This window comes from Mugil cephalus, chromosome 1, assembly GCF_022458985.1.
Source record: "Mugil cephalus isolate CIBA_MC_2020 chromosome 1, CIBA_Mcephalus_1.1, whole genome shotgun sequence".
Classification (NCBI taxonomy): domain Eukaryota; kingdom Metazoa; phylum Chordata; class Actinopteri; order Mugiliformes; family Mugilidae; genus Mugil; species Mugil cephalus.
In genome coordinates this window covers 29,292,705-29,308,878 of record NC_061770.1, presented here as the reverse complement: position 1 = coordinate 29,308,878, position 16,174 = coordinate 29,292,705, and the positions used below count along the sequence as shown (strand labels likewise).

Here is a 16,174-nt window from a genome sequence, read left to right as displayed (position 1 = left end):
CACATTTTAGATAAAAAACATTCCTTCTTTCCATCATCCTCTCCCTCTCTTCCTCTTTCCTTCCTTCCTTCCTTCCTTCTCCATGTGGTGGTGTTTCTTTCTGTTCTTGACTCTGATTATAAATAGATGACAGCAGGTTCTGACCACCAGGGGAAAAGGTCAAAGGTTCCTCCTTAGTAAACTATCAAAGTGAAAGCATGTTATTATTTTAGTTTATTTCCGTAATTGTACCAAACTCTTTTTTCGTCATTTTTATTTTACTCATGACTGTCCAGTAGGGGCGGTAGGACATGGGTTCTGAAGGGTTCCTGGTATGAGGAGAAGAAGAGAGAAGAAGACAGGAACATGGCGGCCTCCTTAGACCACGTTGAGGTTCCGTCTACAGAGACAGAACCCCCAGAAACAAGCAGAGACCCCGAAACACCCGAGTCGGAACCAGGGGCCCCGGAGCCAGACTCTGACCCGGATGAGGAGGATTCCGAGCCGGCAGGTCCAAGGGTCCGGGAGACCCCTGAGGACATCCGGCTGGAGGCTATCGCTAACACGGTGGCTCTGCACCCCACCAGGGACATGCTAGTTTGCGGGGACGTGGACGGGGACGTGTACGCCTTCTCCTACTCGTGCACGGAGGGCGAGAACCGGGAGCTGTGGTCGTCTGGGCATCACCTTAAATCCTGTCGCCAGGTTCGCATCTCGGCGGACGGGCTAAAGCTGTACAGCGTGTCCCGGGACAAGGCCGTCCATCAGCTGGACATGGAGCGGGGACAGATGGTCACACGGATCCGGGGTGCTCACCAGAGCCCCATCAATAGCCTGTTACTGGTGGACGAGAACATCCTGGCCACCGGAGATGATGGAGGAACCCTGAAGGTCTGGACAGGTCTGGTGCATAGACTGTATAAAAAGATGGATGCAGCCACAGCTCCTTTAAAGTGAGGAGTCATAAACTCCACCTCCTCCATGTTAGTCAGAATATCAATTTTAGGACGTGTATTAAAGATATGCAGGAGAAAGCGCTGTCACCTTTCTTTAAGGAAAGAGAAGAAATGAAATAAAACTAGAAACACGGTAGTGATAGACTTAGCACTCAGTTAGTGCCCATGAAGGAAACTTTTATGACAGTACCTCCCGTGTCGGTGAAGTCAGCAGGACCACACCATCGCTCCCTCGTCGTGAAAGTGTCGGTACCAGATATGCTCACCCCTAGGATCCAACGCTTCCGGTCAAATACATGTTCGTGAAAATTCAACCATGTTTGTTTTCATTCGACTTGCAGTTAGACAACGCGAATACGCATAAGTGTCGCATTGCACAAATGGATAAATTTAATGTTATCACATAAACAATGCAGTACCAGATTTGAACTATGATGTGGATATTTATATTTAGTTAGGGTATAAAGTGGTGTAGGGTGCGTGTTCGTTTTCATTCAGCTCAGGCTGTGACCAGTTGTAGAACGCGCCGAGTGGATGACCGTGGGGATAGCCTAGCTCCTGCTAGCTAACGATGACTGTGGGGCTAGCCTAGCTCCTGCTAGCTAAAGATGACTGTGGGTCTAGCCTAGCTCCTGCTAGCTAAAGATGACTGTGGGTCTAGCCTAGCTCCTGCTAGCTAACTTAATCAACTTGCTTCGTGTTCACCAAACACAAAACCCTAAATTGCAGCGAAAAGTCCAACTCACGCACTCTCAACACGTCACTCGATACACACACAGTCCAGTGCTAATCGCTAGCCGTTGTTCCCTCTTCTCTCTCTCTCTTTTTCTCTCTACCCGGAAGTGCGTCACCTCCAAGGTCATGAACTCACGTATAATATAACAAGAATTACTCCTCAACTTTTCTTAAAGGGACACACAAACACAAATTAATTATACATTTTAACATCCCATCCTCAATGAGAAAAAATAAAAGAAATACTACTGATATTTATCAGAGTATTACACATATTTATATACGGTCTATGGAGGAGACTTGTTTAGTCCATATTTATATACGGTCTATGGTTCAAACTAGTTCCCTATGAGTACAGACTGGTCCATGGAGGATCTGAGCTGGATCCGATCAGTAACCATCTCGTTGTCTGTTGCTCTCTGAAGGTGTGGGACATGAGAAAGGGGTCGGCCATCATGGACATGAAACACCATGAAGATTACATCAGTGACATCACCGTAGATAGCGCCAAGAGGATCCTACTCACCGCCAGGTTAGTTGACTCCTCCAGAACCAAATGTACTCAACACATCCAGATAAATAATGTTACAGTTGAGACAAGTTGTAAACTTACACTCCATTGAGACGTGTTGTAATGTCCGACAGTGGCGATGGCACCATGGGCGTCTTCAACATCAAGAGGCGGCGGTTCGAGCTGCTGTCCGAGTACCAGAGTGGCGACCTGACCTCGGTGGCCGTGATGAAGCGCGGTAAGAAGGTGGTCTGCGGCTCCAGCGAAGGAACCATCTACATCTTCAACTGGAACGGCTTCGGAGCCACTAGCGACCGCTTCGCCGTCAAGGCCGAGTCGGTGGACTGCATCCTCCCCATCACCGACAGCATCATGTGCACCGCTTCCATGGACGGGTACATCCGGTGAGTTGGGGTTTCCCCTCTGGCCTCTCTTTAATTCAGTTTGCGAGTAGGAAGTAGTAAACGCAAGTTGATGACGTAGGCACAGACGTAGCTCACCTTTTCTTTTTCTAAATAAACTTTATTAAAAAATACAAAACACTACACTGTAGCTTACTTATGGCTAATGAGTAGAATAACAAGTAGAAGAAGACAGAGATCTCTTGCCATGTTCCATTTACCTCGGAGTTACAGAAATCAGAAAACAAGATGGCCGCCTCCACCAATGTGCTTGTCTTGTCCAAATATAACTTGGTGGAACCTGGGTGTCATCACTATATACATTTTTTTGAGTGCAAAGTGAAATAAAAGTTTTAACTGATATTATTGCTTGAATGTTAAACTCAGTTTAGGCTATTTAAGTTGCACTAATTCTAAGCAGCAGTTTGCCACGATGGTGTCTGGCCATGGTGTTTTGGTTTTACCAGGCTATTGTTTTTAGCTGTTGTTAACTCAACATTAGCTTACATTATCCGACTTCCAAGGACAAATGGATCGCACTATCTCAGCAGCTTGTTGCTAAACAAGGCTCCTCATCAATAAGACACAATAAATAAAAGCAATATTCCTTAAATTTTACGTGTTTCCATTGAAAGGTGTTTTGCGAATGAGCTGTATCTCGTAAAGTCAAATGATATCCCATAATTCTCTTAAATTCACACCACTTTGAGGGAGATGGACTACAGAATATATACAAAAAAAACTATAAAAGAATGTAGTGACAGATTGAGTCAAAATTTGGGATTCTAATATTTGTTATCACTTTTATCGTTAGCCCATATCGCTGCTTGTGAGTGACTAATGTGCAATGTCCTGCATGTCCACCACCAGAGCCATCAACCTCCTTCCCAACCGGGTCATCGGCTGCATCGGTCAACACGTTGGTGAACCCATCGAGGAACTCGCCAAGTCCTGGGACTCCCGCTTCCTGGTCAGCTGTGCCCACGACGAGCTCATCAAGTTCTGGGACATTTCTGGTTTACCCAAGACAACCGTCACTGAATACCGCAAGAGGAAGAAGAAAGATGGCCGCTTGAAGTCCCTAACCAAGAAGGCCCACGGCGACAACGACTTCTTCTCAGGACTTGTTGAGGAAACGGAGAAGAAGGAGGAGGAGGAAGAGGAGGAAGAGGAGGAGGATAGTGACAGTGATAGTGGCAGTGATTAAAAATCTTGGTCCTGTTTGGACCTTATGAATGAATGGATCCACCCAAAGTGCCTCAACGTGTCTGGAGAACGTACGCTAGCATGGATGGTGCTGTGGTCCACGTTAGCCGATACTAGATCCCTGATACTGGAGGTCCTACACCGTGAAGCAAACCACCAGAATTACCTAACGGACGTTAGTGTTTGGTGGAGCCACCGCTGAATTCCTCAAAAATATTCTCATGTTCGTTGGCGTAAGAAACCAAAATAGTCTTCAGTCTGAAATTGTTTAACTAGGAGAAGATGCTATTAGCTGGAAAGCTAAGAAGCTAATAAACATACTATTAGCTGGGAGGCTAGGAAGCCAAAAAGCTAATAGAAGATACTCTTAGCTGGGAGGCCTGGAATGTAGGCGATTTTGAAGATACTATTAGCTGGGAGACTAGGAAGCTAGGAGACGGGCAAAATACTATTAGCTAGCCTCCCAGTATATAGTATCTTCTCCTAGCTTCAGAGCCTTATAACTAATAGTATCTTCTGCTAATAACTGGGAGAAGCTACTGTTAACTGGGAGGCTAGGAAGATAGGAGAAGGTGAACTTACTTTGAGCTAGCATAATATTTGCTAGTCTCCCAGCTAATAGTTGATTCCCCTACCTTCTTAGCCTGATAGCTAGCATCTTCTCCTATTAACTGGAAGAAGGTACTGATAGTTGGGAGGCTATAGGAAGCTGCTATTAAGATACTCTTAGCTGGGAAGCTAGAAGACGGGGAAAACACTTTTAGCTAGCCTCACAGGTTATAGTATCTTCTCCTAGGCTCCTAGCTAATAGCATATTATTCTATTAACTGGGAGAAGCTACTATAAACTGGGAAGCTAGGGGAAGGTGAAGATACTGGTAGCTAGCCTCTCGACGAAGAGCCCTCCCTTTAGGCCTGTTTGAATGATGACTTACTGACTACTGCCACATTAAAACTTTTGTTTACATTTTTTTTCAAAGATAATTTGGAAGTTTGTAATATATTGTAATAACAATAAACCAATATGTAATGTGTTAACATGAAATATTAGGCGATATGTTTCTGCCTTTAATCCAGATAAAGTTTATCCACTGAATTCTGGGTTCATGTGCTGGAAATGTGCTGGAAGTATTTCTTGTAATTACACTTATTAAAAGTGTTAAAAAACACTTTTTGGGGCTTACATTTACTCAACACAAAACTAACTACAATGAGAAAGGATGTGTATTAATGAGGTTTTCGAAACATAACAAATTATTATTATATATTACATTTTCCTCTTACACATTTACACATCTTCTTTACTTTTATCTTTAAACCATTTAAATTACACAATACTCGTCATTTTAAAGTATATAAGTTTAGTTGACCTTAAAATATTTAAATGCAACATAAAAGAGTCTTTATTTTTTTTATTTGACAAATTTGCATCTATTTGAATCTGTTTTGAATAGTCTACTTAGATTTGCCTGCGTTGTAAGACAAGACATGGTACAGTCCTGCCCCCTGTCCGGTTGGTACAGTCCCGAAGGCAAGCGGGAAATCTGTTACGGTCACGTGATACGAGCATCAGGGCCAACATGGCGGCGAGCTGGAGGTCGTAGCTTAGAAACCAGCATCCTCCCCGATATACAAAGGCGTCTATCTACTTTTTTTCCCCAGCTAGTTTCGTGTCAGTGTCCAGGTAAGTACGTTTCCAATAAATAAAACAAGACGGCGCTCCCGTTTGAGTTTCACCCGTTGTAGCAGGAGCAGACGGTTGGCTAGCTCGGGTTAGCTCCAGTGCTAGCCTGCTGTGCTATATGTAAACAATGAAACGAGTTGCGTCGCTGGAAACCACAAATTAATGTGGAAAGAGGTGGAAAAGATGCGACATCTGTCGATTCGGCTGCTTTTAAAAAATCACAGAAGCGAAATACAGGCTTTCATTAATTTAATTACGAGCGGTTGCCATGGCAACGAGCAATTATTAACTCATACGACTTAATTGAGGCCGGTTTAAATCCTCTTTATCGTATATTGCCAGTATTGGGAGTAGAAATTAATTATTTACTGTAATTAATTCATTAGAAACACGTTGCGCTGAGTCTGAATCCAGTTTACACAAACAGCACCTGAATCTCACTCAGTATTCAATAATACACCAATAATAATAATAACAGAAGTGTTTGTCACGTCCGTCCTCAGCTCTCGAAGAGGCACGATGCCGGGGAAAGAAGGCGACCACTTCAAACCCGGAGACCTCGTCTTCGCCAAGATGAAGGGCTACCCTCACTGGCCGGCCAGGGTACGCACCTTTTATAAAGAAACACAAAATATATCATGAATGAAATGAAGTGACCTGTCTTTTCTGTTTCCAGGTCTGTAAATCAGAGGACGGCTACAAGAAGCGAGTCCCCGTCTACTTCTTCGGGACCCATCAGATGTGAGTACGCTGGACCCTCGGGTGTTTTCATCAGCAGCAACGATCCAACGTGTCCCAATTAAACTCTTCCTCCTCTTCCTCAGTGGCCACGTCCCGCCCGAGAACGTCGTCCCTTTCGTTGGCAACAAGATGAAGTACGGCAGCGGCGTCCGGATCAAGGGCTTCTCTGAGGGAATGTGGGAGATCCAGAACACGCCCGGAGTCGGCAGCAAACTCAAAGTGAGTCCTTTCCTCTGTGACTGCGTTTTACCTCTAAAGGCTCCAACAAGGTTCTACGGACATAGATGACGTAGCCTACACCTACTTGTACCTCGTCACTGTGGCTCACTCTGCAACAACTCCCCCCAAACACTAGGCGGCGCCACTCGGGTTAAATTTTATTTCTACTGCCTGAAGTGATTACATCCTTCCTAGCCTCCCTGCTAATAGTAGCTTCTCCTAGCCTCCCTGCTAATAGTAGCGTCTCCTAGCCTCCCTGCTAATAGTAGCGTCTCCTAGCCTCCCCGCTAATAGTAGCGTCCCCTAGCCTCCCAGCTAATAGAAGCTTCTCCTAGCCTCCCAGCTAATGGTATCTTCTTCTAGCTTTCAAGCCTCCTAGCTAATAGTGGCGGCCACTAGCCTCCCTTCTCATAGTTTCTTCTCCTAGCCTCCCAGCTGATAGTAGCGTCTCCTAGCCTCCCTGCTAATAGTAGCTTCTCCTAGCCTCCCAGCTAATTGTAGCTTCTCCTAGCCTCCCAGCTAATGGTATCTTCTCCTAGCCTCCCAGCTAATGGTATCGTCTTCTAGCTTTCAAGCCTCCCTGGGAATAGTAGCGTCCCCTAGCCTTGCTGCTAATAGGATCTTCTCCTCACCTCGCAGCTAATAGTAGCTTCTCCTAGCCTCCCAGCTAATGGTATCTTCTCCTAGCTTTCTAGCCTCCCTGCTGATAGATTCTTCTCCTAGCCTCCCAGCTGATACTACCTCTTTCTGTTTACCCTTTTGAATGATGACTACTGCCACCCGCTGGTATGAAAAGTTATTTCCTGCTTCACTTTCAAGCGACGACGACTGAAACCTTTGCCGAAAGTTCACCAAAGACGAGTCGTACAAATGTCAGTGTCTCCAAACCTCCTCAGTTAACCTTCTTAATTCTTTATTGATCCAAAACAACCAATTTGAAGATTGTGGAGATGGAAAAGCAGCCAGAAATACTAAAGATTAAACAGACTACTACCATGAGGACCAGTCACAAAACCGCCTTCAACTCTTTGTTCTGTTGTCTCCTCAGGTCCTGGGAAAGGCCAACACCCAGACTTCCACACCTGCTAAACCAACTTCTACCCCTAGAGCTTCACCTGCTAAACCAACTTCTACACATGCTAAACCAACTTCTACCCCTAGAACTACACCTGCTAAGCTAACTTCTACACCTGCTAAACCCACTCCTACACCTAGAGCTACACGTGCTAAACCAACTTTAGAACCTAGAGCTCAAAAAGACAAACTTATCGCTGCCTCCACCCCGAGTAAACCTGAGCCTGGCAGACGTAATCCGCCCAAAGCTACACCTGAAAAGGAAACCTCTGTTAAAACCTCTACCAGAGCTTCTAGGTCGGCTCCAGAGAAAACTGCTGACTCCAGTGAGACTCCGGCTCCAGAGCCTGATGCTACGACCACAACGAGAAGCAGAAGGTCAGCGAGAGGCGTTTCATCCTCAGTGGAGGAAACGAGTAAAGCTACAGAGAATGAAAAAGAGGTAGTGACACTTTTCTGGCTTTGTGGAGACCAATGGTTTTTTAAAGTACGGGATAGTGAGCCTCCACCTAAGAGAACGCGATAGCATACTGGTGTTAACTAGCACCTCTTTGCAAATAACAGTCAGTACATTTACATGCACGTGAAAAAATGAATTATTGCCTTAGTATGACTTTAATTGGACAAGTGCACGTAAACACGATTGTCTCTGGGATGTATACATCTTAGTCGGGCTTAAACTGGATCATTTGTGTGAGCATGCTCCTCAACCACTGCTCTGGCGTATGACCCTGGAACAAAAACATCCAAGAAAGGTGGTTGTAGAAGAAGAAGAAATACAGCAGAGTAGTAGAAGAATCACCTGATAGATAGCACCATCTAGCTGCACCAGAAGTAGCGCACACATTAAAAAGCTGATCTATTATCCATCTGTTGTTTAAATGCTGGTCTGACACATGAACGACTCCAGTTGTTTATTACATGACGTAATAGGTCAACCATTAAGGGAGCCGTGTTAACTCACCGAAAGGACACATATCGCCACCTAGTGTGGAGGAGGAGGACAATGACATGTTCCCGTCACTTATTACATTCAGACTGCATTCAGAAAGTCGAATTTTGAGCCATTACGCTCTTTATGCATCATCAGGACCAATACATGAAAGGACAAACTTTTGGTTCACTCTGTAACAACTTCACCCAAACAACAGGTGGCACCATTCAGGTTTCTGTCTCCTGCTAAGGAGAGGCTACAGCCTTCCTAGCCTCCCAGCTAATGGTATCTTCTCCTAGCTTTCTAACCTCCCTGCTATGAGTAGCGTCCCCTAGCCTTCGCGATAATAGTATCTTCTCCTAGCTTCCTAGCCTTCTAACCAATAGTAGCTTCTCCTAGCTTCCTAGCCTTCTAACTAATAGTAGCTTCTCCAGGCTTCCTAGCCTCCCAGCTAATAGTAGCTTCTCCTAGCTTCCTAGCCTCCCAGCTAATAGTAACATCTCCTATCTTCCCTGCCTCCCAGCTAGTAGTATCTTCTCCTAGCTTCCTAGTCTTCTACCTTATAGTAGCTTCTCCTAGCCTCCCAGCTAACAGTAGCTTCTCCTAGCCTCCCTGCTAATAGTATCTTCTCCTGACTTCCTAGCCTTATAACTAATAGTAGCTTCTTCTAGCTTCCTAGCTTTCCAGCTAATAGTAGCTTCTCCTAGCCTCCCAGCTAATAGTAGCTTCTCCTAGCCTCCCTGCTAATAGTATCTTCTCCTAGCTTCCTAGTCTTCTAACTTATAGTAGCTTCTCCTAGCCTCCCTGCTAACAGTATCTAGTATAAGTCAAATAGTATGGTAAAAGTCCAATTTTGAGCCAATACATGAAAAGACAAACTTTAAATCGGGGGTGCCCAAATTCTTCCCAGTGGAGGGCCAAACTTCAATCCTGGGGGAGGGTTGTGGGACAAAATTTTAAATTTTCAGTACATTAATTTAAACTGGTTATTGTGCTTAATATTCATGTTCAGAAAATTACAGAACATCTATCTGGCTTCTTTAAATAGGGAAAAGATTCTGAGTGCTGACGTCCTCTGGCGTCCACCAGGGGAGGCGTGTCTCACACTTCGAGAACAGCTGGTGTAGAACATGATGTGGATACGTCTGTGGTTCATAGAACCTGTAGAACCTCCATGTTTATTTACAGTCTGTGACACAAGTGGATGTTTTTATGTCTCCACAGACGGAAACAAACAAAACCTTAGAGACTCCAGACAAAAAGACGACAGCTGTCAATAAAGCTGCAGAAAAAGAGGACGGTTCAACCTCTGGAGACACGAGTCCGACCAAGACCAAGACCAAGACCAAGACCAGGACCAGGACCAGGACCAGGACCAGGGGCAGACCAGCAGATGAGAAGGTAAAGACACTGATGGTGGATCTGGTGGAGGAGACGGTCACTGAGGATCTGACCGGTTCTGGTTGTTTTCAGATCGAGGAGGAGACGACAACAGAGAGACGAGTGTCCAAGAGAAAGACAGAGGAAATAAAGACGAGAAAGGAAGAGAAAGAAGAACAGAAGGAGGAGAAAAGAGAGGATGCATCAGAAGAAAAGACGACCGCAGAGAGACGAGTATCCAAAAGGAAGACGGAGGAAGTAAAGACGAGGAGGGACGAGAAGGAAGAACAGAAGGTGGAGGACGTGAAGAGGAAAAGACGAGAGGACGATGAAGGAAAGAAAGAGGAGAAGACGAGGAAGGATAGAGTGGAAAGAAGGAATGAAACGAGAGAAGAAGAAGAAGAAGAAGAAGAAGAAGAAGAAGAGAGCCAGGGAACAAAGAGGAAGAAAGAGGAGAAGGAGGAGGAGAAGAGGATGAGGACAAGGACGGATGCAGTGGAAGGAAGGAAAGATGTGAGGAGAGAGGAGAAGAAGAGGAAGAGGGGGGAGGAGGAGGAAGAGGAGGAGAAGAAGAAGAAGAAAAGAGGAGAAAAGAAAGAGACGGAAAAGAAGACAACGGAGAAGGAGGACGACGAGGTAAGAACCCTGGTCTCTATGGACCCTGGACTCTATGGGCCCTGGTCTCTATCTGGTCTCTATCTGGTCTCTATGGGCCCTGGTCTCTATCTGGTCTCTATGGACCCTGGACTCTATGGGCCCTGGTCTCTATCTGGTCTCTATGGACCCTGGTCTCTATCTGGTCTCTATGGGCCCTGGTCTCTATCTGGTCTCTATGGACAAGGGTCTCTATGGGCCCTGGTCTCTATCTGGTCTCTATCTGGTCTCTATGGACCCTGGACTCTATGGGCCCTGGTCTCTATCTGGTCTCTATGGACAAGGGTCTCTATGGACAAGGGTCTCTATGGGCCCTGGTCTCTATCTGGTCTCTATGGACCCTGGTCTCTATCTGGTCTCTATCTGGTCTCTATGGACCCTGGTCTCTATGGGCCCTGGTCTCTATCTGGTCTCTATCTGGTCTCTATGGACAAGGGTCTCTATGGGCCCTGGTCTCTATCTGGTCTCTATGGACCCTGGTCTCTATCTGGTCTCTATGGACCCTGGTCTCTATCTGGTCTCTATCTGGTCTCTATGGACCCTGGTCTCTATGGACCCTGGTCTCTATCTGGTCTCTATGGACCCTGGTCTCTATCTGGTCTCTATGGACCCTGGTCTCTATGGACCCTGGTCTCTATCTGGTCTCTATGGACCCTGGTCTCTGTCTGGTCTCTGTCTGGTCTCTGTCTGGTCTCTATCTGGTCTCTATCTGGTCTCTATCTGGTCTCTATCTGGTCTCTATCTGGTCTCTATGGGCCCTGGTCTCTATCTGGTCTCTATGGACCCTGGTCTCTATGGGCCCTGGTCTCTATCTGGTCTCTATCTGGACTCTATGGGCCCTGGTCTCTATCTGGTCTCTATGGGCCCTGGTCTCTAGCTGGTCTCTATCTGGTCTCTATGGACCCTGGACTCTATGGGCCCTGGTCTCTATCTGGTCTCTATGGGCCCTGGTCTCTATCTGGTCTCTATCTGGTCTCTATGGGCCCTGGTCTCTATCTGGTCTCTATGGACAAGGGTCTCTATGGGCCCTGGTCTCTATCTGGTCTCTATGGACCCTGGTCTCTATCTGGTCTCTATGGACCCTGTTCTCTATGGACCCTGGTCTCTATCTGGTCTCTATCTGGTCTCTATGGACCCTGGTCTCTATGGACCCTGGTCTCTATCTGGTCTCTGTCTGGTCTCTATGGACCCTGGTCTCTGTCTGGTCTCTATCTGGTCTCTATCTGGTCTCTATCTGGTCTCTATGGACCCTGGTCTCTATCTGGTCTCTATCTGGTCTCTATCTGGTCTCTATGGACCCTGGTCTCTATGGACCTTGGTCTCTATCTGGTCTCTATCTGGTCTCTGTCTGGTCTCTATCTGGTCTCTATCTGGTCTCTATGGAACCTGGTTTCTATCTGGTCTCTATGGACCCTGGACTCTATGGGCCTTGGTCTCTATCTGGTCTCTATCTGGTCTCTATGGACAAGGGTCTCTATGGGCCCTGGTCTCTATCTGGTCTCTATGGACCCTGGTCTCTATCTGGTCTCTATAGACCCTGTTCTCTATGGACCCTGGTCTCTATCTGGTCTCTATCTGGTTTGTCGTCTATTGGTCCCTGGCTTCTCTATGGATCCCTGGTCTCTATCTGTTTCTTTTGGACTCTATCTGGCTCTATGGGCCCTGGTCTCTGTCTGGTCTCTATGGACCCTGGTCTCTATGGACCCTGGTCTCTATCTGGTCTCTGTCTGGTCTCTATGGACCATTAGAAGGAATGCTACATGCTACATGCTACATTATCGTGGGTCCTAATCTAAATAAATGTCCTCTTGTACTTCAGCGGCAGCGCCACCTAGCGGCTAAGAGGGAGAGTGTGTTGAGGTCCCTGAGGGGTCTGCTGAAGGACGGGAGGCCGGTGAGGAGGAGGAGGAGGGAGGTCCAGACCAAGAGCTCCCAGTAAGAGAAACCACACAACTTCACTTCAGCCAGCGTCTGTCTGGGATCTAATGTTCACTTCCTGGTTTCCTCAGGAAAACCACGGACAGAGAGAAGAAGAAGAAAAACATGACGACATCATCAGCAGAGAAGAAGAAGAACAGGAAGGAATTAACGAACAAGGTCGTCAGGAAAACGAGTGTGAGAGTCAGCGCAGAGAAAACGACGGAGGAGAAGAAGGAGGAGGAGGAGGAGAAGGAGAGGGGCGTGTCCAGCCAGAGGACGAAAGACACCAAGTCTGAGGAGACGAAGGTTGAGAAAGAAAAGAAAGAAGAAGAAGAAGAAGAGAAGAGCGACGAAACGAAGCAGCAGAAAGACGAGAGAAAAATCATTGGAAAGATTGTGAAGGCGACGGCGGGACGAGGCCCAAAGGTCCTGGTCAAGACCATGATGATGGGAGGAGCCACGACCATGACGGTGGCAGCGCTGGAAGAGAAGAAGAAGAAAGAGGAGGACAAAAAGGTGGAAGAGAAGAAGAAAGAGGAGGATAAAAAGGTAGAAGAGAAGAAGAAGAAAGAAGAGGATAAAAAGGTAGAAGAAAAGAAGAAGAAAGATGAGGACAAAAAGGTGGAAGAGAAGAAGAAAAAAGATGAGGACAAAAAGGTGGAAGAGAAGAAGAAAGATGAGGACAAAAAGGTAGAAGAGAAGAAGAAAGAGGAGGATAAAAAGGTAGAAGAGAAGAAGAAGAAGAAAGAGCAGGATAAAAAGGTAGAAGAGAAGAAGAAGAAAGACGAGGACAAAAAGGTGGAAGAGAAGAAGAAGAAAGACGAGGATAAAAAAGCAGAGAAGAAGAAGAGTCTGGAGGAAGGAAAGAAAGGGAACCCTGAAGAGAAGTCTGAAGATGAGAAGGTGAGGAGAAGAAAAGACAAGAGTGTGAGTGAGGAAGAGGAGGAAGAGAAGAAGAAGATGAAGAAGAAGGAAGAGGAGGAACCACAGAAGAAGAAGACAAGACAAGAAGAACTGAAGGGTGAGAATTCTCAATGGCGGGAGAAGAAAGACGAGAAAACGCAGGCGAAGGCAGAAAAGAAAACACCGGCCACCACCGAAGAAGAACGAGGGACGACCAGAGAAGAAGAAAAATCTCAGAAGCAGAAGAAGAACTCCAACCTGACGCTGACGGATTCGACTCTGCACCGGATCCACGGAGACATCCGCATCTCTCTGAAGTCAGACAACCCGGTGAGGAGCTGGAGTCCTTATTCTGCCCCCTACTGGTTAAAGACAAGTGCTGAAGGACAATGTCCCTGTGTCCCTGTGTCTCTGTGTCTCTGTGCAGGACGTCAGCAGGTGTCTGGCAGCGTTGGACCAGCTCAGTCTGGTTTATGTGACGTCTCAACACGTCCAGAAACACAGCGAGCTCATCGCCACCCTCAGAAAGGTACGAGACAGTATCATCAGCAAAAAAACATTTACTTTAACATTGATCTCTATTTGTCTTTAACTTATTTAAAATAATTATTATTGTTTAATTCTCTGATTAGTATAAGTACAAATGAATCACAATATATAAACATGCAAAAATATAGTTGTATTTTTGTGAACAATATTTAAAATAATAAATCATATTGTATATTTATTTAATTTATATTAATTAATAAAAAATAAATAAAAAGCCAGTGGATGTTTTATCATGTTAATAATATTTTAAACATGATTACAAATTCTTAACCAAATTATCAATTTAAATTATATTACATCATGAATTTTAGTTCATTGCTTGTATTTATATTTATTTATTTAGAGAAAAAATATATATTTCACTTTTAATTTTTAAAACTTTATTGTGATGATTTGAACTGATCATTTAGATAATTTAATCTTTGGAGAGTGTGCAGGTGTAAAACTACAAAAAATAAATAAATAACATTCCTATCAATAATTCCTTAAACAATAATGTATCAATATATATATATAAACATTAACATAAAAGTAATAATAATATTTTAAAGAAACTTTAAAATCAGAATTATTAAAATTATATCATTAAATTATATATTTTTTAATGTTTATTAATTGACTAAGCTAAATTAGAAGCTGGTGAACATCCTGTTTAATATTGTTGTTGTTGTTGGTGTTGTTGTTGTGTGTGTGTGTGTGTGTGTGCGTGTGTGCGTGTGTGTGTGTGTGTGTGTGTGTGTAGATGCGATACTACCGGGCCAGCCAGGCCGTCATGGACAAGGCCTCCATGCTCTACAACCGCTTCAAGAACGCCTTCCTGGTCGGGGAGGGCGAGGAGGTGGTGAGCGCCGCCTTCCTCCGCTCTCTGCTGGAGGAGAAGGAGAAGGAGGAGGCGCAGAGGGTGGAGAGGCTGAGGAGGGAGGAGGAGGAGGAGAAGGAGGAGGAGAAGGGACACGTGGGACAGGTGAAGGAAACGACGAGGACGGACGAAGGTAAAAATGTAGCCTCACTCCCACAACTTGTCCGTGTCCCTTAGCAACCGTTGACACATCACTTCCTGATTGGTTGATGGAAGCATTTTTCCACCAATGGGAACAGGGCTGAAATGTTCTTATGTCTGTCATTTAAAGCTGGCTAGATTCCACAGGGTTAATCTTCATTAAACAATACCAACTGCTATCATTATAATTATTATTTATTATTTGTGTATTAATTTTCCTTCTCCCTCCCCCTTCCCCCCCGTATCCTGAAGCAGTGGAGTCTCCCTTAACACACTGAAGCTGCCTGGACTGTACCAACTCTAATCTGTGGGTGTGTGGACCTGAAGCCACACCCCTCCACTACGCAAACACACACAATAGCATCTTCCAGAACCTTTAACCTCACTCAGCAGTGAACATGTACCGGAAGTTATCTGTGTTTTATTATTATTATTTTTTATCAGGCAGCTTGTGGTTGTTGTTGTTTTTATTTAAGTTGAGAACATCATGTCTCCTATTAATCTCTTCCACTTTTGTTTTTATTTTTCTGCCCTCTTCATCAAGTCCACGCATTAGCATTAGCATTAGCATTAGCTGTCTTCTTAAACTGACCTCGACCAGCATTAATCCGGAGAAGTGTCTCCTATATGCTTTTATTTTATTTTTTATTTTGTTCCTGTATTTCTTAATTACACGGTCGGTCCTCACGTTCCTCCGTGGATTCAGGTCTGAAGTCAAACTGCAGCGCTAACCCTTCCTTTTTTATTACCTAACATCTCTTGAGTCTTTACTCACGAGTAAAATATTCAACATTAAAGTCGACCTGATCGGTGCTGATAGGAAATAAAATCCTTTTAATCATTTAAACTGGAGCATTACATCGTTAAACTGTCAAAGCTGCTCAGTAATTTTGTGAAACTTTGTACAGAGAGATTTTTTATTGACGTCTTTTTTTTTAATTATTATTTTATTTTGTTCTGTTTTTACCTGTGTTGGTTGTTGACTACATGTAAATATGTTTTTTTTTTTTTTTTTGATTTTTACCTGATTTCACAAAAACAAGATTGTTTTATGAACCTTAAAAAACGAGTCTGGCGTCTGATTGTTTCTCTGATAAGAACCAGAAATTTACTGTAGTTTGTAATATTCAAAAGATTAAAGATTCAGAAGACACTGATGCTACTTTACTGGGATATGGGCGGCGCCATCTTATGAGTTTGAAGCCCCAGTCTGAGGGCGGAGCCACAATATTGATGCCCCGCCCACACGTCCTCCAGACTCACTAGTGTCTTTTACACTCTGCTGTACCTCCACGGAGGAAATGTTGGATTAAACTGTTTCAAAAGCTT

At 44.8% G+C, this 16,174-nt stretch overlaps 2 protein-coding genes across 2 annotated transcripts; both read left to right on the top strand.

Annotated features, from left to right (window-relative positions):
• Positions 1-173: 173 nt before the first annotated feature.
• Positions 174-4,956, top strand: wdr55 (WD repeat domain 55). Its single transcript, XM_047587313.1, has 4 exons — positions 174-870; positions 2,096-2,202; positions 2,316-2,585; positions 3,453-4,956. The coding sequence occupies exons 1-4, from the start codon at positions 346-348 to the stop codon at positions 3,787-3,789; spliced, it is 1,239 nt and encodes a 412-aa protein (XP_047443269.1). The 5' UTR covers positions 174-345; the 3' UTR covers positions 3,790-4,956.
• A 360-nt stretch (positions 4,957-5,316) lies between these two features.
• On the top strand, positions 5,317-16,172 carry LOC125022933 (hepatoma-derived growth factor-related protein 2-like). The gene is given in 15 exon segments (XM_047609937.1): positions 5,317-5,471; positions 5,975-6,074; positions 6,148-6,212; positions 6,296-6,431; positions 7,480-7,947; positions 9,664-9,840; positions 9,913-10,275; positions 10,363-10,455; positions 12,293-12,408; positions 12,483-13,083; positions 13,129-13,626; positions 13,724-13,825; positions 14,588-14,762; positions 14,765-14,837; positions 15,101-16,172. Coding segments are annotated over 14 exon segments (3,000 nt in total). The 5' UTR covers positions 5,317-5,471; positions 5,975-5,990; the 3' UTR covers positions 15,150-16,172.
• The last annotated feature ends 2 nt before the right edge of the window (positions 16,173-16,174 follow it).

Excerpts from the sequence above, each read along its gene's own strand:
- wdr55 (XM_047587313.1), top strand. The coding sequence starts at position 346 with ATGGCGGCCTCCTTAGACCACGTTGAGGTTCCGTCTACAGAGACAGAA. Across the intron at positions 2,203-2,315 it reads AGGATCCTACTCACCGCCAG|TGGCGATGGCACCATGGGCG; the intron begins GTTAGTTGACTC and ends AATGTCCGACAG. Across the intron at positions 2,586-3,452 it reads TCCATGGACGGGTACATCCG|AGCCATCAACCTCCTTCCCA; the intron begins GTGAGTTGGGGT and ends GTCCACCACCAG.